We start from the raw sequence: 17,675 nt of genomic DNA, 5'->3' as shown, positions 1-17,675 counted from the left end.
AGTGTGGTCTGGAGAGGATGAATGAAGAAGAGCCTGCCCCACTGACAAACCATACCAAAGAAGCCATAAGTGTCTCTTTCCACCTTTAAGAAACAACGGACAATTGAGAAGGAAAAGTTGAGCTAAATCACAAGGTGAGAAAGAAAGGAATCTTACAGATGAGTTGGGGTTTCAGAAACTTTATTTATTTAGAATCCTACTCTACAATCCTACTCTGCAATCCTACTCTGCAATCCTACTCTACAATCCTACTCTACAATCCTCATCTAAGCTGGTCATGGAGAAAATAGTCCTGAATGGATGGATTGCCACTGCAATCTTTTCTCCTCCTCCTTCCACTTCTTCAGTGACTGGATCAGTGGCACCAGGCTGGATGCAGGCTTGGCTGATGTTACAAATGGATGCTGCCCAAAGGAAAAAAACCAACCAAGAACAATGAACCATGACTTTCCAAGCTCAGTGCTTCAAAGGCAGGGGTAATATTTTTAAATGAAAAGGGGATTTACTCTGAGTAGGTCTAAGGAGCATAGTGCAACAGTGGCACAGGTTGTCCTGAGAGCTGGTAAGTGTCCCTTCCCTGGAAACATTCCAGGTCAGGTGGGAAGGGGCTCTGAGCAGCCTGATCTCTTTCAAGATATCCCTGCTCATTGCACACCACATGGATCAGATGGCCTTTACAGGTCCCTGCCAGCCCAGCCCAGGATTCCTCACCATTTTCATTTGGAAAGCACCAAGAGTGGAGATGAGGAGGAAGGGGGCTCATCTGATGCCTTGGGCTTCAGTGGAGGAGGAGCCCATCCTCGGACACTGTTTGACCTGCAGCCCCTTTGCATTTTACCTGCAGGAGCTCCTTGGCAGACCAGCGCCGCTCCTCCTTTGTCTGCAGGCAGCAGTTCAGGAAGTGACGCAGAGAAGCCGAGAACAGGTTGGGCTGCCGCAGCTGTGGGGTCCCTCCTGTGGCTATCAGGAGTTCAGCCTGGAGAAAAAGGAAACACAAGACTCCACCTGCTTCTTTTGATGCCTTAGGTTTTAACTTTTCTATTTTTCAAGTCCTGTACTGCCTAGTGTGTAGCTCGGAAGTTTTGTGTGGCCTGTTAGCTACTGTTCTCTCGTGCTAGTTAGACATAACAAAGCCTCTCTAGGTTTGCTCTCCAAGGACACTCCGATTGTCCCAGGGCCCAAAATGTGTGAACTCAAAGCCTCTGAAGAGGGGCAAACTTGGGCTAATTACATCATTACTGGGCTCATAATTGGAGAATTAACCCTGCTATGGAAATGGACCAAGCTTACAAAACTGTGAAGAACTCATGACCCAGGGTCCATCTTGGATGTAGCCTTTTGACTGCCCAGGCTGTATCTTTGAAGGCCGTTCAAATAAATACCTATTTTGATTCTCTTATTCTTGTCTAGTCTCTGGTTTTAGGTAGCCACTCCAGGCATCAGTTTCAAGTCTGTAAATGCTCTCCCAGAGCCCCTTGTTTAAGCTCAACTCTGCAGTGGCAATTTCTGCCTTGGCAGAGAGGCAGACATGACTTTCCTATACCAACAAAAAACCCAAACCCCAAAGCAGCCACAGCTTTTCCAGCATCCAGCGGAGCTTGCCTCGGCAGCTGATTTGATTGGCTGACCTAGTTAGGGGCAACTACATCAGCAAAAGCACGTTTTGCTTCTCTGAAGATTCCCACCAGCTTGACAGGCAGTTTGGAAGAGGGACTTTGCTCTAACTGTTTTCAAGTATTATTATAGAAAAGGGAGTTATTGCTCAGGTAAGGAAAGAAACATTTGGAACCTCGCATTCAACACAGACACGTTAAGATGCATGCAGAAACGTATTGGGATGAAAATGCCTGTTTGGGCACACAGGAGCCACCTGCAGCTCTGTCTCGCAGCAGTCTGCAAGTTCCAGCTTCTCTGATGTGGCAAAAGAAAAACTTTTCGTGGTCAAATCAGCAGAAGGAGAAATGCTATCCCTATGGTAGCCCTCTGCTTTTCTGGATACTCAAGTCAATGCATTAAAGATGTGCCCATCCCAGAAAGTGCCAGGTAACAAATGGGAGGTTTTGGCAGGCTCTCCGTGTCACCAGGCTGCAGCTTGGTCACGTGGAGAACGTGGCTTGGGCTATGACAGAAATATGGTCACTAAGTGTTTCAGCAACACTGCACAAGAAGCAGAAGACACTATGTGGCCTTTACACCCTCATGCCCAGGTTTTAGGCAAGTGCCAAGAAACCGTACAGGGAGTGCAGTTCTTCTCTAGAAAACCACTGTTTTAGAAACTTTGTTGGTTTGGGTTTCTTTCCTTCTTTTCTGGAAATGTAACACCAGCTCTGAGATGTGTGTTTTGTGTTATTAGAGACATCTACACAGACAGACGAGCTGGAACAACTTAAAACCCAAAGGAAAGTGTTGCCTGAGAATGGAGAGTGTTTGCATGTGGTAGGGCCTGAGTTCCCCCACCGATGCAACCAAAACTACAGCAGATGCTGATGTGCTGCAGGGCCATTTTTAGAAGGGGACCTTGGTGGAAGCAGTGCCAGCAGACGGCAATGGGATTTTGTCTGATGGAGGACAGAACACAGGATAGGTGAAAAAGACAGAGGGATCAGTGAGTATTTGCTCCTTACCGAGGTAGGACTTTCATTCCAGTGAGGAGCTTCTCGTTCCACCATTTCGAATCCCACAATTCCAAGAGACCATATGTCCACTTTGGGGCCATATGGTTGACCTAGCACAACCTCAGGCGCCATCCACCAAGGCGTCCCGACCACTGAGCTCCTTAGATTCTGCTCAGGGGTGAGCTGAGCAGAGAGGCCAAAATCAGCTGAGGAGAACAAAAAAGTTCTGTACAATTAGGAAACCAAGCAAAAGAACTCCCCACTGTAAGTCTGAGAAAGCGCTGTTGAATCTCCTGGAAATCCGTCCCTGCTCTGTTTCCTCAGGACTTTAGCCAAGGAAACACGGAAGTGGCTGCTTTTTAAATTTTTTAATCCTGCCCCCAGAAGTGGCTTTTATTCCCTGGAACCTTTAGATTGTAGCTCCCTCCCTCTGGAAGGGACACACACAGACCCAAACCAGTGCCACTCTGGACGGCTTTTTCCTCGCCATACCTCTGTGCACGTTGCAACTGTGCCTTCAGCTCGCTGCAGGGGTCCCTGCACTGCCAGCAGCACCACTTTGGGGGAACTGGCAGTCACTCAAAAGCAGCCCCAAACCCCACATGCCCGGAACGCTCTGCCTGGCCAAGAATATACCAACCCAGCTTGACAGAGCCGTCAGTTCTGAGAAGGATGTTGCTGCTCTTCACATCTCGATGGATGACATGGTTTGAGTGAAGAAAATCCAGTCCTTGCAGGCACTGAGAGAGAAAACAGAGACAGGAGGATAAAAATGAGTGGTGTGATTTGAGCCCACAAGAAAGGAAACAGCTCTAAAAGATTCCCTTTCCAGGGGAATAGAGTGCAATGGCAGAACACAGAGCCATTGAGAGGAAGAGCTTGCTGCTCCAACACTACCTTTCTAAGGGAAGGCACGTCAGCTTTTGAGAGAGCCAACGGGAATTGCTGTTCTAGACTGTCCTCTGCAAAGCAGCCAGAATGACTGCTGCTGCAGTGGATGTGCTTTCTTCATCCAGAGGACAAGCAAGGCTTTGCCAAGAAAGAAAGAGTCCCTCCCTTTGCTGTGAAGCGGCTCACTTTTGGGTGGGAGGCTGCATGGCAAAGGTTTTCTTGCTGGCCTCAGCACAGACTTGGAAGTATCACATGAGTCGCCTTTCAGAAGCAAACAGCATTTTGGGTGCACTATTACCCTTTTCAGCTGAGGACTCTGAGAAATGAGTCCCTTTTACCATTAGTTTCCAATTCTGCTACCAGCACTTTTGCTTTTACAGGCAAGGAATGCCGTGCAGACAGGCTCCAGGCAAGCATTCAGAGAGGCAAGGTGGAGAACAGCAACTACAAATACAAGAGACAGAGTGAGAATGCAACAGCAGGAGATAAGAGTACAAGAACAGAGTACAGGGAGTGCAGGCACACTGCCACGCAGTTCCCCCGCTTCCCCATAGCATAGCAGCCACACAGAAGCAAAGTTTGGCACATGGAATCCCTCCAGTTCTCAGCCCCTGTTTCCCAGACAATCCTGCCCAAGCCCTCGGAAGCACAGGTGGGATCCCTGACCTCCCGACTGACGGCTGCCATCTCATCTTCAGATATGTACATCTCATAGATGGCATCAGTCAGAGTGCCTCCATCCATGTACTCCATCACCAGCCAGACTTCATCATCCACAAGGTAGCTGAAAGAAGGAAATGAGGCCATGGAGATGAACGTGCATGGCTACGCCACTGTTTGGAAAAGACAACGATTGATTCTTGTTTCCAGGTCCCTTTGAAACGAGGACAGACTCAAAGGAATAGACGTTCCCTCTAGGCTGTGCAGTGATTGCGGTCTGTGCTGTGTCAAGGAGAAAGGCACAGCTGTGAAAAAGGAGATGTCTTAGATGGCCAGCAAGTGAAAAACACAGTTTACTAACAGCCCAGATAAAAAGCTGTCACACATGGTGTTTATGGAAAAAAAGCATCTAGTCTTCCTGGCATGCACAGCAATGGAAAAGAGGGGCTGCAGTCCAAGGGAAATCCTCTCTCGGATGGTTCATCAGCATTTAAGACTCTTGAGAAAAATCAAGCCCCAAGACAACGTGGTGGCAGTGAACTTAGAGGGTATTGACTTAGTAAGATAGCACTGGTGCAGGCTTTTGAAGAATTGTCAAACGATGTGTGCCAGGGAAGACTAATGCAGACAAAATGCACTCTCTTCCCATCCATTGGAGATGAGAAGAGAAATAATAATTGATCAGTAATTAACAGCTCTATTTTCTGCCACAGACCAAAGTTGGTTTTTGACCTCTCATGCTTGCAGTAGGTAAACAAACATTCATGGGATAAGACCACGACCACTCACCTGTCTAAATAGTTGACCAGGTTGGGATTCCTATTCATCTTCATGATCATGAGTTCATTGACAGTTACTTCCTTCCTCCTCAGTCCTTGCAGACTACTTTTCTTTATGGCCACCTAAAATGACAATGACAATCAGTACCTTGAGAAGTTGGTGGCACGAGACCACAACACACATGGAGCGAGTGATTTTGGAATGACACAGCTGAGCTGTGCCAAAGTGCCTTGTGATTAGACACTGGAGTAATTAGGAACTGACATTCCAACAGCCCATTTCTCCGCTCCCTTGTGGGCCAGAAACAGGACACATGGCCACTGACGTTTTGCCTTGTCCACTTGGTAACAATGGTGTCTCAACTATCACCCACAAAGCTCTGCCCACACCCTCTGCTGCTCTGCCTGGGATCCAGAGAAGTAATCCAAGCCTTGCTACTCTATGGATACATCCTGGGCTATAAGCAGGGCTTAGGGCTCTTAGGGACGCCTTGCAGATCCCTCCCTACGTGCAGTTCCCAAGTGCAGCACTGCAGGTTGCTAAGGAACTACCAGTAAGGTTCAGATGTATTTGCTGGCAGCCAGAAATGAGAATTCAGGACTCTGAAGCTGTAGCCACAAGAAAGCAGTGAGATGCTCTAAGGCACCACCTTTGTTTTAGCCACTGAGAGTGAGTGAGCATTTCCTTCTCCAAAAGGAACCACTGCTCTCTTTGCCTTCCTTCTGGCAGCTGAGAAGGACAACGACTGTCCCAAATGTATTTTGCAGGCTGGCACCAGTCTGTGCTTCTTGTGCCTTTGCAGCACAGCTCTCCCGGTGACCCAAAGCTCCAGCCACAACTCACACCAGAGGGGAAAGCCCTCAAGAGCTGCAGAATCTGCAGGGACTGTTGACATTTACCTCTCCTCCTGTGGCATTGTCGAATGCTCTGCAAACTTCTCCGAAACCCCTAGAAACAAAACAGCAGCAAAGAAAGGAGAAGCTGTTTAGATCTTGGCGTGAAAGCCAGCCCGGACAGGAGATCTCTGCTCTAAGTGCCTAAAACCTGCAGGAGGCATGAGGGCTCTGCCAGAGGGCACATGATGCATTTTCCTCTCCAGTGCATGGGCACTGGGCCTGTTCCTGAAGCTTTGGGCTTTAGTGCCTCAGCTCAAAAAGAGAGCTTATTCTTTCATCTTGAGTTTCCGTTTCTAAACTGTGTGGTTCTAATCCTGACCACCGAGTATTTCCTTCAGCAACCTCTTGGAAAGAACTGTTCCTGAGAACTGTTATCTGACAGCTACCAGGGGCTAGGCTGCTCTTTCAGGCAAGCAAGATTCTCCTTTCATTAGTGTGGCCGGATGATTTTGAGACATACAAAAATGCTAAGGAAATTAACACACAGCTGTCCCACACTTGAGAGACAGGAGATCTTCCAGCTCCTGTTCCTTGCTGCAGGCAAGACCGTGGCAGCGTGGAGATGTCTTTGACAATGCCTTCTGACCACACTTACAAATTCTGACCAGCACTGAGAGATGGGCCAATCTAAGCCCAGTGTCTGAACATGTTTGCAGCTTGCCTGACTTGACACTTGATAGATATTCCACCAGCAGAACAGCTGGCCCATGGTTTTGTAGAAGAAACTGTGGTTGGACTCACCCGCTGCCGATATTTTCCAGTTCAGTGTATTTCATCACCGGATTTTCCATGCTCACCATTTTCCCTGAGGGAAACAAAGTGCAAGATGCTCACTTGAAAGCAGACATGCCACCTTCCAGGAGATACAAAAGGCAGCCCCACTCTCTGGGGCTCTGAGCCTTTTGTGGTCATCTGGGTAACAACAACAACAGCGACAAGAACCACAACAGCAACAGCAACAAGCCAGGCAGCTCTGCAGCACAGATGGCCAGCACTGAGACTGATTTTCTACAGTCCTCTGAAGAGATCTCTTGAGAGGAAACAAAGCACAGAGAGATGCATTCGCAGGAGAGGAGGGCATCTTGCCAAAAGAATGCCTTTCTTTTTGTAAACCAGAGCAGCTCACGTTGTGACCAATACCAACGGGGCTTTCCGCATCAGGATGCTCAGCCGTTATGGGCAGGCTGAGTTCAAAGATGCCCTTGCCCGTGTCCCATGTGAAGAACCACACTGCTTGTCTTCCCCCTGACTGCGCGGATCAGTCGCTGGCATTGGACTCGCCCTCTCAGCTCCGCACACGTCCCCGCCTTCCCAGCTCGGCACAGCGGCCACGGGCAGCAAGGACAGCAGTGCTCCTCGGGCGCCGGCGTGGCACGGACAGCTGCCCAGAGGAGATGCTGAGCCTCTCGTGAGTCCAGGCCGTGCCATGCAGAAGCCGGCCCAGACGAGGGGCTGCTGCCTCCCGGCAGCTCCGCGCTGCAGCGGCCGGGCAGCAGCAGGACTCTCTCAGCTGAGGAAGGCTCCAGCCTCTGCAGTCGCAGCGGCCGTCAGGGGCAGGGCAGGTACCACAGCAGGGCTGGGAAGGCCCAAGGATGAGCACTGACAAGCACTGGGAAGAAGCCACAGCCAGACCGAGCCCTGTTCCAAGCTCTTGCCCCCTTTCAGGACACAAGAGGATTGGCTTTGAGATCAGACACACCGAGGTGCACATCAATGCCCTTCTTGTCCCAACAGGTGATGGTAGACACAGAGTCAACTGGGCTCTGTTCTCAGCCCCCCCCAGGTCTTACCTGAGAGCACAGCACTGGCAGCTGTTATGGGCAGGAAGCAGATTCAATGGGCTGTGCTGCAGAATCACAAAGGGCTTCATGTGTTTTCCTAGAGAGTGAGCTGTGCAGGGCTTGGGCCAACGGGTGGCATTCTAACAGTCACGGGAATGATTGGGAATCAGGGATGAAAAAGTGCCACGGATCTGAGGGATAGACAGTGGATGGGCTGGAGGCTCACTCCTGAGAAATGCCTGCAGTGCAGTTTTACCTGACCACGCCACATCAATGTGTCTCTTGGACACATCCTTATAAGCATGAAACTAGGATATTAAATAGGGATTGTTATAAAGTATCTGCTTTTTCTTTGGGGACATGTGGAAAACACCTCTTGCTCTCAATTTGTGCTGTCACTTGATGTTTTTTCAAAGAAGTGGTCATTGGCAAAAATGTTGCATTGTCATAAAAACCAACTGTAGATGTAGTAGTGGTAATAGTAACAGTCATCAAAATTACACCAATAAGACACATGAGGAAGAAGAGCTCCTTCAGGATGGAGAAAAAACAACTTCACCAAAAAAAAAAAAAAAAGGCTCAAACCAAACCAAACACAAAAAAACCCCAAAACAACAAACCACCAACCAAAATCCTTACAAACCCACCAAAAGACAAAACCCCAAAACCAAACAATTTCTGCGAAGGTCTTTTGCTCTGATGAATGCTGAGAAATCAGGAGTCTAAGGAGAATTTAGGAAGCCAAATATTCCGTTCAGTTTGGCCACTAGCACAGAGGACTTGCCTAGATCATTTGCTAGGTCACAGCTGATGCAGGAACAATCCCTGCTTCTGCCTTCAGCAGAGAGGGAAGCTCAGGCAAAGCCAAGGCAGTCTGAGCTGTGCTCAGAGGCAGCAGGAACACCCAGAGCACTCCCTCGCTGCCTCGGAGCACAGCACTTCCTGTGAGGAGTCCTAAATGTCCCTGTGACACCAAACTGCGGAGCAACATTTGGCACAGCTATGCTGACACATGCACACAATACACTGTCCCTCACACAAGAAATACACAAGACGTACTCAGTAGCTCCAGGAGGTCATCCTCCATCTCCTGTTGATGGGAAGAAGCTGTGTCGCTGTTGGAGCTGAGCAAACTGCCCGGGCTCCACTTCTCAGGCTGGGGTCCAAAGGCTCCTTTAGACAATGCTGCTGCTGCTGCTGCTGCAGGAGCAGGTTCCATGCGAGAGCCTGTGTAGATCTGAGACAAGAAATGAGGTTGTGTCAGAAAGTCTGGCTCGCAGAGATTGCCCTGGGATCCCATTTCAAATGCAGGCCCAGAGGAAGATGCTGTCAGCCACATGCAGGGCTCTTAAAATGGATTTTTTTGCATGTCCACTTCTCAAACCGGATGGGTCAAAACCAAAGGCTGATTTTACTTGAGTTCATGGCCAGATTCCTGTAACATTCTCATGGATTTTCTGAAGGATGACTGCTGCAATGACTATTCCACTTCCTCCCAAGCACTCTTTTCCCCCTCCAAGGGCTATGGACACACTTGCATCTCCTTGTTCTAATGTTCTACCTCCTCCCATGGAGTCCTCTTTTCCTCCACCATCTTCGGGACGGGCTCAAGCTGCAGCAGGTCCGGCTGGGACAGTTCCTGTGCCCCACGCCAGCCTTGGGGCTCTTTGTGGCCAATCACTTGCTGGAAGTCTTTGCAGGCTGCCAGCTGAGATGTCCACACTTCCACCTCAAGTCAAACACAACAAAGCAGTCAGACACTACAGCTTATCCCTGTCAGCCGTGGGTCAGCGACTGTGAGGAAAGGGAAAGAACAGGTTCACAAGGGATACAGACAGCTTGTTTCAAGATCCATCAGGGTCACCAAGCTGACCTGCAAAAACACCTCAAGAAACAAGGAGAGCAGGAACAGGCCAGCAGGAATCCATTTGGATGACTGCTGGCCAAAAGGCCAAAGGACTAGTCGCACTGTCCAGGGCAGCAGCTGAGATTCAGCAGCCCAGGACGTGTCCTTCAGAGTGGCTGTGATAGAGACCACAGCAGGATGGCACTCAGAGACATCACCCCACCCGCCTGCTGCTCTGCAGAGGAAAAGCAAGAAGGGCAGAAACCACCAGTTTGGTGACTGCAGCGGCTCTCTCTGTTTCACTCACTCGCTTTTCTAGAGCCTCATGCTTTTGGAGTAGAAGATTAATTTCCTCTCGGATGATTTTCAGTCCTTCATCCAGCCTCTTCTCCCTTGCCTTGATCCTAGCCTCAGTTTCCTGCAGCTCTGCCTGCAGCTCTTTGTCGATGTTCTGCAAAGAAGCAGAGAGAGGATGTCTCACAAGTGGAGTGGCTTCAGCTCTTACACTCACCTGCTCTTGTAGATCGCTCCTGTGCTGATGGAGATTCTTCTCCTCTTGGATGCTTCTGATGTCCTCCTTGCTCCTCCTCTTTGCTGCCTTGATGTCACTCTTGGCTTCGGGCAGCTCTGCTTGTGGCTCTGCCTTGATGTTCTGTACACACAAATGCAGAGCAAGTGACTGGCAGCTGCCATCAGGCTCAGCTTTTTCCTCTTTCAGCCTCAAAATCACATTCATTTAGCCCCTCCCTTCTGCTTCCCTACCCAGCTCTGCTTCCATTGGAACCCTCCCGTCCCAGCACTGGTCTCTGCAGATGACAAGGCTCTGTGCTTTCAGTGCCTGTGGGACTCCTGGCCTCCTCAGTCCCAAGAGCTCCGTTTTATGTCCCTGTTCCTGCCCTTCACTCTGTCACCTGGCTAGGCAGGCTCACCTGGCCATTCTCTTGTGCCTCTTCCACCTGCTGCCTGAGCTGCTGCAGCTGCTCTCGGGCTGGGAACAGCTCTCGCCGAGTCTGGCAAGGCATCTCTGATAGAGCAATCTGCTCATGCTCTTTCTCTAGAAGGAGCTGCGCAGAAAGCAAGAGAAGATGGCTTTCAACTTCCCATAAAATATTTGTGGGGCAGGACTCAGAGACTGATGGGCTCGCACATTCCCAAAGCAATGTGCTGCTGCTCTCCCGGGTCCTTCTCTGCCCACGGGGAGGCACAGATTCCAAAGTGACACTGGCACTACAGTCAGGCTCCATCTGGGACTGAAGCTCCAACAGACTCTTAGGCATCTGACAGGGAACGTGGGGCATTTCTCAAGGCTCTGCTGAGGACCTCGCTCCTCTTCTGCCGTGTCCTGCTTGTCTTTCAGAAGTGACTGACACCCAGCCCTGTGCCACAGCCCCACCCTGGCTCTGCAGGTGGCTTCCTGTGGGAGCTTGCTCCTTGTGAGAGACACTTCTGGAGTTCATGTTCTCTTCAGGCCTGCACTGCCATTCCTGCCTTTCTGACATCTACACTCTTGTTACAAATCCTGGATTATTCAGGAGATGAGGATGCGAACAAAGAGCCTCCAATGGAGGTCAGAGGGCCTCTATGGCCACCTCAGTATATGGAGGGGAACCAAGGTGTTTCTTGTCCTCCCTCTTTTGTCAACTGAGAATTCTGACCGGCAGTAACAGAGACCCTCAGAAGGCCCAATTAACAAATTAACTTAGACACCCTTCAGGATGCCAGTGATGGAAACCATGTGTCCTGTAATGCATGTTTGACCAGAGTCACCAAACCCCACCTAGAGGATGGGATTGCTCCACACCCATAGGACAGACCAAACTTTCACGGATAAACAGGGGGAGGAAAACACCTCTGAGGGGAAAAAACAACCATCTCTGGAGGGGGAAACATCTCTGCCTGCTCGGGATCGCTTGATGGAACATGTCTCTCCTCCTCTCCTGAAAGGATGTCTTTAGGTGAGCTTTGCACCTCCAATTGCCTTGGAGCAGAGCCAGGAAGTTTCATTTAGATAAACAGATCGATAGATAGATCAATAGATAGATAGATAGATAGATAGATAGATAGATAGACAGATCGATCTCACTGTTATCATCTCTCTTTTCCTATGCTATGCTTTCCCTCACTACACACATCAACACTTGGTAGCCAGTGCCCTGATCAGCAGCAATCCTGAACTTGCTCTCCTGTTGCTTCAATAAACCACACTCTTGGGGAACCTGGAGCAGGAAGGGCCTTATAGAATGCGATCAGACCCAGGGCACTGCACTGGGAACTGCACTCTTTGTGCATCTGTACTGGGGCAAGTTCTTCTCTTGGACTCAACCAGACTGATGATGTTAAAGTGGCTGCACTTCAGAAATGAAGCTGAGCCCCTCCCAGACCCTCTGACCTCAGAGGACCAGCTGGAATGCAAGGGTGTGGATTTCCTGCTGAATTCCCATACCTGGAATACAACACATTCTGCTCCCCTGGGCTGCCAAAAGGCACGGGCGCTGTTAACCTGAGAGTGATGTGCAAGGCCCTGCTGGCTGGCCGGACACCAGAACAGCTCCTTCTGCACCAATCTCCTTGCCCCAAACTACGTGTTCTCATGCAAAAATACTGCAACTTCCAGAACCGCCAGCTTGCAAGCTAAAATTCTAGCAGAATCTCGTCCAGTGCTAGAAAAGTCCAGGAAAGGTTGAGTAAAAGCACCTTTGTTTGCCGAGAAAGAAAAGACAGGGAGTCTCCTCCTAGAAAACCAACAAACCAACAAACAAAAAGATGAAAGTGCCACCTACTTCAGAGCAACATCTTTGCCCCCACTCTAGGCTCCAATGCAGTTTTCAAATGCAGTTTTAAAAACAGACTTCACAACAGAAAGTATCTGCAGAAACATGGCAGCCTCTGGCTTCTGCCACGGAAGAAGGGCTCCCAACTGCGCACTTTGCTTCTTTTGCCACACGGGAGAAGAGTGGCCCCACACAGGTCCGGGGACAACACAACCATCTCTTTGCAGCTTATCAAAAGCAAAAACACAGGCGCACTCAGAGCCCCTGTCAGCTCTGCTCCTCACTGCTCTGCCTGAAGAGGCCAGAGAACAACCTGGCAACCAAGGCACCAAAGTCCCTGACTTCAAGCAGCAGCTCCCCATCCCCAGTGTGTCTCTGAAATACTCCCAGCTCAGCCCACCCAAGAAGCTCATGTGGACAAACCACCCCAAAGCACTTGTGTGCTCACATCAACAGCTTTTGTGCCAGCAGCTACTTGGCCAGCCTGTGCAGTGGGACATGGCTCTCCAGGCCACCGTGTCCCCCACGTGTCTGGCAAGGCTGAGAGCGGTGTCTTTGGAGCGCTCCCTCCTCTGGCGACAGGGGAGCCTTCATGATTCACGTTTGCCCCTCTTGGAATCCCAGCAAGCTGGGGCCTGAACATGACAGCTCAAAGGCCGTGTTCCAGCTCTCACTGGCTGGGGGGAATCGCTAGGTCCTGCCAGGACTCCAGCACTCAGCATCCTCGGCCACCACCAGCAAGTGCTGGCCGCTCAGAAACTTGCAGCTCTGATTTCCTCTAAAGACAGCCACAACCACAACTGCCACTTACCGGCTCACGACGTTCAGATTCATGACTGACCACAGCTGGAGAGTTCTGGACATTTTTCTCCTCTTCAGCCTCTTCAGCCTCTTCAGCCTCTTCAACCTCTTCTCCAGGAGCAGAGGGAGCCAGAGGAGAGCCTGAGGTTGGTTCTGGGCTCTGTGGACAGGCAGGAGTGTGAGGGACAGGCAGTTACATGTCATTTCTAACCTTATCTCTATTCAGCTCTACAACCAGCTCTACTAAGGAGAAATCATAACCTTGCATAGCAATGGGATTCCAAGTGCCTCCAACTAAAGTAAAATGGGCTAATTCAACAGTACTGCATATTGCTCTGAATTAGATATTGCAGCCTGGCTACTCTCAGCAAGCAACGTTCTCTCTGCAAAGCTGGGCTTTTAGTTCTGCGACAGCTCTGAAATGCAAAAGCAGCTATTACACAGCGATGCCTTTGCTATTGCTGCTGCAGACATGAACATGGATTTTCTTTCTGCCCACCCAGCTCAGCCTCCTTACTCTACTGCCACAGGCCAAGCTCACAGATTTCTACACAGTTCTTAAACACCAGGAACATCAAAAGTTCCTGTCTCACTCACCTCAGGATCAGGACTGACGAATACACGGATCATGTGACCTGCAGTGGGAAGGGAAAATGAACCAGATGCTGTGAAAAAACCGTCTGTGCTGGTTAATCCCGCAGAACAAGTCCACCCAAACAGAGAGGGTTTTCTTTTCACAACAGCCCTCCAGCAGACACAGTTCTTCCACACAGCCAGCAAGAGAGCAGGACAATATTCTTGGTTGTGCCTAGGCTTTGGCCTCTTTTGCCAGTAAATGAATACAAACTTGATCAAGAAAATGCAAATTGTTCTTCAACACCCAATATTTCTCTTCTGCCCAACAGCTAAAGCTGCCTTTTTTATCCTCTCCTTCAGGTTCTTTTTTTAAAAAATAAGTTGCATGCATTAATTCCATTAAGTTACTGAAAACCGTTGCCCAGAAAACCTTCCCCCAAACCCCCCTGAGATGTCATAGTTTGACTGGGAAACAGCCCAGGAGCAGCTCTGGGGTTCAGGAGCAGACACTCACTGTTTGGGAGTTTGCACTTCATTGCAAAAAGAATCACTATTTTAGCACTCATTAAAGGGTCGAGTTAGACAGTCAAATCTTTTCATGACAAAATTTAGAAACAAAGAAGCTTTCCCTGAATTCCAGGCACAACTGCAGAGTTCTTTGAAGGCCTTCTGAGAACACCTCCCAGGCTGCCTTTTCAAAGTTGTCCTGCTTCACCCAGCCCCCTGAGGAAATGACAGACTCGGCTGCCACAGACTCTCCCGTGGAGGGAAGGGAACCCCTGCACGTTCCCTTGCAAATGCTGCCCGCACCTCCCTGGCTACAGACACCCTCTTTTGAGCTGAACGTGTTGACAGGAGCTTTACCAAAGCAGTGGCATCCTAATGGTCTTTTTGTTTCAAAATCAACTCAGTTACTAAGAAAGAGCAGGAAGCCCTACACAAGCCAGGTTGGGTTACACCCAGGGAAAACCTCTACTCACGTGTCAGGTTAGTCAGGTAATAGGCAGAATAACCAATGCCATACACAGTGCAAACTGCAGCAGCAAATGCCTCCATGATTTTAGCCCTGCTGTGCAAGTTTGCAGACTGTGCTCTAACACAAGAAAAAACAAGGCTCCTGTCAGAGTGCAGCTGCCCCCTGACAAGGCCTCAACCAGGAGGATGCTCCTGCTCTGAGCAAGCCCAAGAGCTGCTCTGACACTGAGACCTTCTGTGCACCAAGGCAACCTTCTGATGACAGCACCACAACGTGGCAACCATGCCCTGACATCACAAAGCAGCTGCTCTGCGTTGGTCTGGGAATTGATGCTAAGCAACCCAAGCTTCCCTGCAGCAAACACACAATAGCCTGGGAAGTTCTCCTCTGTCACAAAGCAGCACAAACTCCCCTCGTGGGCCAAACCCTGTTGTTCAAGGGCTCCAAGAGTACTCAAAGAGTGCCCCAAGCACCTGCAGCCTGTACCCCAAGTGAACACTGAGATGGGACCAAAGCAAAGGAAACTAGACCAAGAAAATGGCCCAAAGCATTGCACAGATCCAGGAGAGAAGGCACTAATTGCATAACAGCTGTAATAATTCCTAACAAATCTCCCCACACATTTGCACTTTTATTGGACACGCCCTGGTCCCCTCTGTAGGTACATCTCTGCCTCTGCCTTTCGTCCTCTATGGAAGCAGTCGAACGGGCAGGATTTGCCCACCCGCAGGAGCTGCTCCAAGCTGGGAATGCAACTGGCAGTGCTGATTTCCAGAGGCTTCTGGCTCCCGGCTGAAGCCAAGGCCAGGAGCGGGTTGAAAGGTGCTGGCGCTGCTGCTGCTCTGTGCCAGAGAGCCCCGGCTGGGAGGGCACGGTGCCCACTGCGCCGTGGGCTCTCTCTCTCCTGCCAGAGCTGGGCGCACCTGGGAAGGAGTGATGATGACTTGTGGGAAAACCAAGGGCTTTGTGGGGGCTGCATTTCTCTGCACACACCCAGGCCACCTGGGGCACAGAGCTTTGGCCCCCAGGAAAGGGAAACCAGGGGGAAACGGCTTGAAATATTTCATTTCAACCTTTTTTACTGTTCAATATAAGTGACCACAATGAAAGGTTACCAAGCAGGGATCCATCCCTGCTGCCAGCTCAGCGTTAGAAAGGAGGCGTCACTTGATTTCAGCGCTGGGTGCATGGGGAATCACTTCCCTAACACGTGCACACCCAGCAATCTCACTTACTAGTTTGTACCCATGGAACTAAGACACACTCATTACTTTGCTGAAACTCACAGGCTAAACATGACTTCAAACTATTTGACATATTTAAACCACTTGTCAGAAGTTCTTGATGTGAGAGTAGGGGTGTCCTGAGGGTCTCTGGTGGTCATTTGGGGAACATCCCCATGTGTCAGGGATAGGAGACAGATCTGAGGCCTGACATGTTTGGTCCGCAGTGTTGCACATCGACAAGATAATGCAGAAGACGACTGTATTGTTAGTTAGCGGGACTAACTTCTAGAAATGAAACTAGGTATTGGTCACCTGGTGGAACTCATCCTGGGAAAGGAGAAACAATACATAATGGAGCCATTGTTGGCATGGAGTATGATCATGGGCCAATGTGACCTCATCTCGTAAGTTGGCCCTGGACGAAATGATGTTGAAACTGGCCACTCCTGAGGAGGAGATATAAGGTGTGCTCCTGGGGTGGAGGGGAGAGGACGACATGACGCACGCCATTTTTATCCAGGGGATGCCCTGAAGGAGTCCTGCCCTTCTGCCCCTCCCACTCAGGAGCCATGCTCTATCTCCTTCTCCTGCTCGGTGGCTTTTCCAGCAGCCAGGCGCCGGTATGTATTTCTTGCTAACGTGACTACTAAAATTCATTTGCTTTGCAATTCTAACTGGGTCTTGAGTTCTCTGGGCATGGGCGTCCTCCTGAACCCGTAACACCCATTCCTCAAATTCTCCTCTGATGGTCATTTACACCTTCCTTCCCTGGGAATTGAACACAACATTTCGTCACTGCACCCTGCAAGTGCTTTTGCTGCGTGAAGCCACATTGCATCTTTCTTTCCCAAAGTAATAAAGAAAACACAAATTGCCTACTGAAAGCCTTCTGCTCCCTTCCAAATCAGTTCACTACTCAAGCACAAGCCTCAGGCACATCCCCGATTCCCTCTGAGAGAGGAAGTAATATTTTGCTGCAGCCAAAAGGGGTTTAGGTCAAAGAATGAAAATTGTTGGATGTATGTTGGATTTATGGTTTGGAGCTGTTCTAGTTAAATTGCTGGGTGTTGCTGGGAGCTGGGAGAGGGGCAGGGTTGAAGACCTGACTAAAAAGGAAGTAGGATGAGAGGGGAGGGGACAGAAAAGAAGGTGGTCAGGAGAGCACCTAAGTTTCTTAGTACCCACCCATTGGGAAAGGGGACAGGGACCGTCCCGGCTGGGAAAGGGTCTAAAAAGCAGCCATTTTCTTAGAGGGGGGGTGTGTTGAGCTCTCGGGGAGGGAGGCACACACCCGGCTCAACGGAATCGTTACTCATAAGCAGTTTTCCTTTGCTTCGACGACTTTGTTACCATTTAATTGTATCCAAAAGTGAGTTCCTTTTTAACATCTCTCTGCCAGCAACTCAGAGCTGCATGGTGCACTGCTTGCTGTGCCCCGGAGAGCACAAAGCAGGCTGGCCTGGTGGTCCCGAATATTTCTGCAGAACGCTCTGCATTCCACACCTTTGCTCTGACTCAGTGCAGAACTGCAGGATTGCAGGCGCTTCCTCCCCGAGCTGTGTGAGGCACTGGCTCCTGCAGATCTGACCTGACGAGCTGTCGCTGCCTCCCGTTGGCCTCGGTGCCCCTGGCAGAAGTGCCGTGCCTGAAGGACGCTGCCCCGTGCTCGAGCCTGCGGAGCAGCCCGGCTCCCTCCCGCTGTGCCCAGGCTGCTGCACACACTGCTAACCTTTCCCAGGACTTCCAGGGCAGCCGGCAGAAGAGTAGCAATCCTCAGCCGGGGCACCAGCCCTCGGCTGCCTTTTGCCTTTCTCTCCTCCTGGGCCGCCTCCAGACGGCCAATGGCACCAGTCTGC

The 17,675-nt window shown here is 50.2% G+C and overlaps 1 protein-coding gene across 1 annotated transcript; it reads right to left on the bottom strand.

Moving 5' to 3' along the window:
• Nucleotides 1–231: 231 nt before the first annotated feature.
• On the bottom strand, nucleotides 232–14,673 carry LOC138102553 (serine/threonine-protein kinase PAK 3-like). The gene is made up of 14 exons (XM_069000266.1): nucleotides 14,598–14,673; nucleotides 13,052–13,152; nucleotides 10,399–10,533; nucleotides 9,777–10,121; nucleotides 9,185–9,352; nucleotides 8,683–8,860; nucleotides 6,584–6,647; nucleotides 5,846–5,894; nucleotides 4,956–5,068; nucleotides 4,173–4,290; nucleotides 3,256–3,355; nucleotides 2,625–2,821; nucleotides 839–976; nucleotides 232–404 (listed from the first exon to the last, which is right to left on the bottom strand). Exons 1-14 carry the CDS (start codon nucleotides 14,671–14,673, stop codon nucleotides 276–278), a joined length of 1,911 nt encoding a protein of 636 aa, XP_068856367.1. The 3' UTR covers nucleotides 232–275.
• Between the last annotated feature and the right edge of the window lie 3,002 nt (nucleotides 14,674–17,675).

Source organism: Aphelocoma coerulescens, unplaced genomic scaffold, assembly GCF_041296385.1.
Source record: "Aphelocoma coerulescens isolate FSJ_1873_10779 unplaced genomic scaffold, UR_Acoe_1.0 HiC_scaffold_87, whole genome shotgun sequence".
Classification (NCBI taxonomy): domain Eukaryota; kingdom Metazoa; phylum Chordata; class Aves; order Passeriformes; family Corvidae; genus Aphelocoma; species Aphelocoma coerulescens.
This window is presented reverse-complemented; position numbering and strand designations above follow the sequence as displayed.